Genomic DNA, 1679 nt, shown 5'->3' with positions numbered 1-1679 from the left:
GGGCATCATCCCCGCAAAAGCCGGACCTGAGAAGCCTCCATAAGGCCCACCTCGGCCCATAAAAGTTGGGTCAAAACCAGCGCCCATCATATTCTGCGCATGCATCATCCCCGCAGGCCCACCGAGCCCAGTAGGCCCACCGAGCCCTTGCCCAAACGGGCCATTGTTCCCCATAACACCCCTTCCACCATTAAAACCTCTTCCTCTCATTCCGCCACCTTGTCCTCTATTCATCATCCCTTGCCCTCCTCGACCACCGCCCCAATTACCTCTTCCGAAATTTCTCCCTCCATTATCACCAACGCGCCCAACGCCGTCGACCCATCCCCTCATTCATGGGTCCTTCTTCCTCCTTGTTGGCAAGCTGTTTGAGATTAGCCCTTGACCCATTGATTTCTGTTAACGTAAGAAGCCCCATCTGCCTCAAGTCTGAGTGATGCAAATGCACACAGCCACAAGAGCCCGTAGCATTGAATCATAGCGCCATCCCCATCCCGGGGCCTTCTTTGCAAGCCGCAGCCAGCTGCTGCGCATAGAATTCAACTTGGCAGTAGCCTTTTGATTTCCCGCTTGCCCTCTCATCAAAAAACTTAATCTCCTTCAACCTTCCATACTGGGTCAAGACTCTCTCTAAATCCGCGTCAGTGGTCCACCAGTGGAGCTCCCCTACAAACAGCATTGTGGGACCGTTCACGTCCACCGGAACCACCGCAGGCCTGGGTACCGGGGGAGCCGGAGCTGGAACTTTAGCGGGGATCTGAGCGGTAGGGCCCCTCTGGAACCCTGAATCACCACCAACATGGGTAACCTCCTGTGTGTACTCCGAAACCCTAGAATTATTGAAATTACTGCTACTCCCAACAATAGGGTTTTGCTGGGGAACTGCGACTCCCGGCATGCCAGCGTTGGCAGGGGGTTCAATCTTAGGGTTAGGCGGCTGGCTGGGTCACGACGGCAAGGCTGGGCCGTTGCCGGCCCACACGAAGGAGATGCCAGAGGGATTAGGGTTAGGGTTCGAAAGAGCTAGGTTTTGGTGGGAAGGCTAGAGCAGTGCGCTGCTGCACCGAAATGCTCAACGACGTTGACATCGTTGTAGAGATGCGTCGAACTCTGTCGGTTCGTCCGGGCCGCCCATGCTGCGTCATCGGCGGATGGCGGGGATCGCCGCGCGGCGGCGCACCGGCCTGGTGGTGGGGGATTCGCTGTTTTGGCGTCCGGCGTAAGTCGTCGTCGCCGGCCGTAGTGCAGCTGCACAGGCTCCTTACAGCCGCATCGGATCCATTACTACTGTGAGAAGAAATGAGTTAGGGTTTAGGGTTAAAGTAGATAAAGAGAGGGGGGGGGGGGGGAATAAAAGGAGTGGGGGGAATACAGAGATAAGTATCTATGTTGAAATTGCTGCGGTTGAAGCGGAGAGAGGATTTGGGTTTGGGCGTTTTCCTTCTTGTTTGATCGTTTGATTGAATCTGGGAGTGACTGTGTTTGATTTGGGGATGAGTTCCAGCGATTTGGAGGGACTCACGGCTGACTGGATATATATGCGCTTAATAATAATAGGCAGTCAATGAACGGATGCTGGGGGAGTCCTGCTAGTGGGGTGAAGAGTCTGAATGAAGACGGGGCGCGGTGGGAAGTCATGTATGTAACAAGCGGGGTGAAAATGGTGAAGGGTGGGTGGA

The 1679-nt window shown here is 55.0% G+C and overlaps 1 protein-coding gene across 1 annotated transcript in view; it reads right to left on the bottom strand.

Annotated features, from left to right (window-relative positions):
- LOC109823415 (glycine-rich RNA-binding protein 3, mitochondrial-like) overlaps positions 1–953 on the bottom strand; it is a 1957-nt gene extending 1004 nt beyond the window's left edge. Inside the window, exons 1-2 of the mRNA XM_020389691.1 lie at positions 483–953; positions 1–328 (exon numbers count right to left, since the gene is read on the bottom strand). The exon at positions 1–328 is cut by the window's left edge and continues 1004 nt beyond it. Of these exons, the coding sequence (XP_020245280.1) occupies positions 1–328; positions 483–898 (744 nt within the window). The 5' untranslated portion in view covers positions 899–953. The remainder of the gene's footprint in view (positions 329–482) is intronic.

This window comes from Asparagus officinalis, chromosome 9 (assembly GCF_001876935.1).
Source record: "Asparagus officinalis chromosome 9, Aspof.V1, whole genome shotgun sequence".
Lineage (NCBI taxonomy): Eukaryota > Viridiplantae > Streptophyta > Magnoliopsida > Asparagales > Asparagaceae > Asparagus > Asparagus officinalis.
Note: the sequence above shows the minus strand (reverse complement) of the source record. Positions and strands in the feature narration are given on the sequence as shown.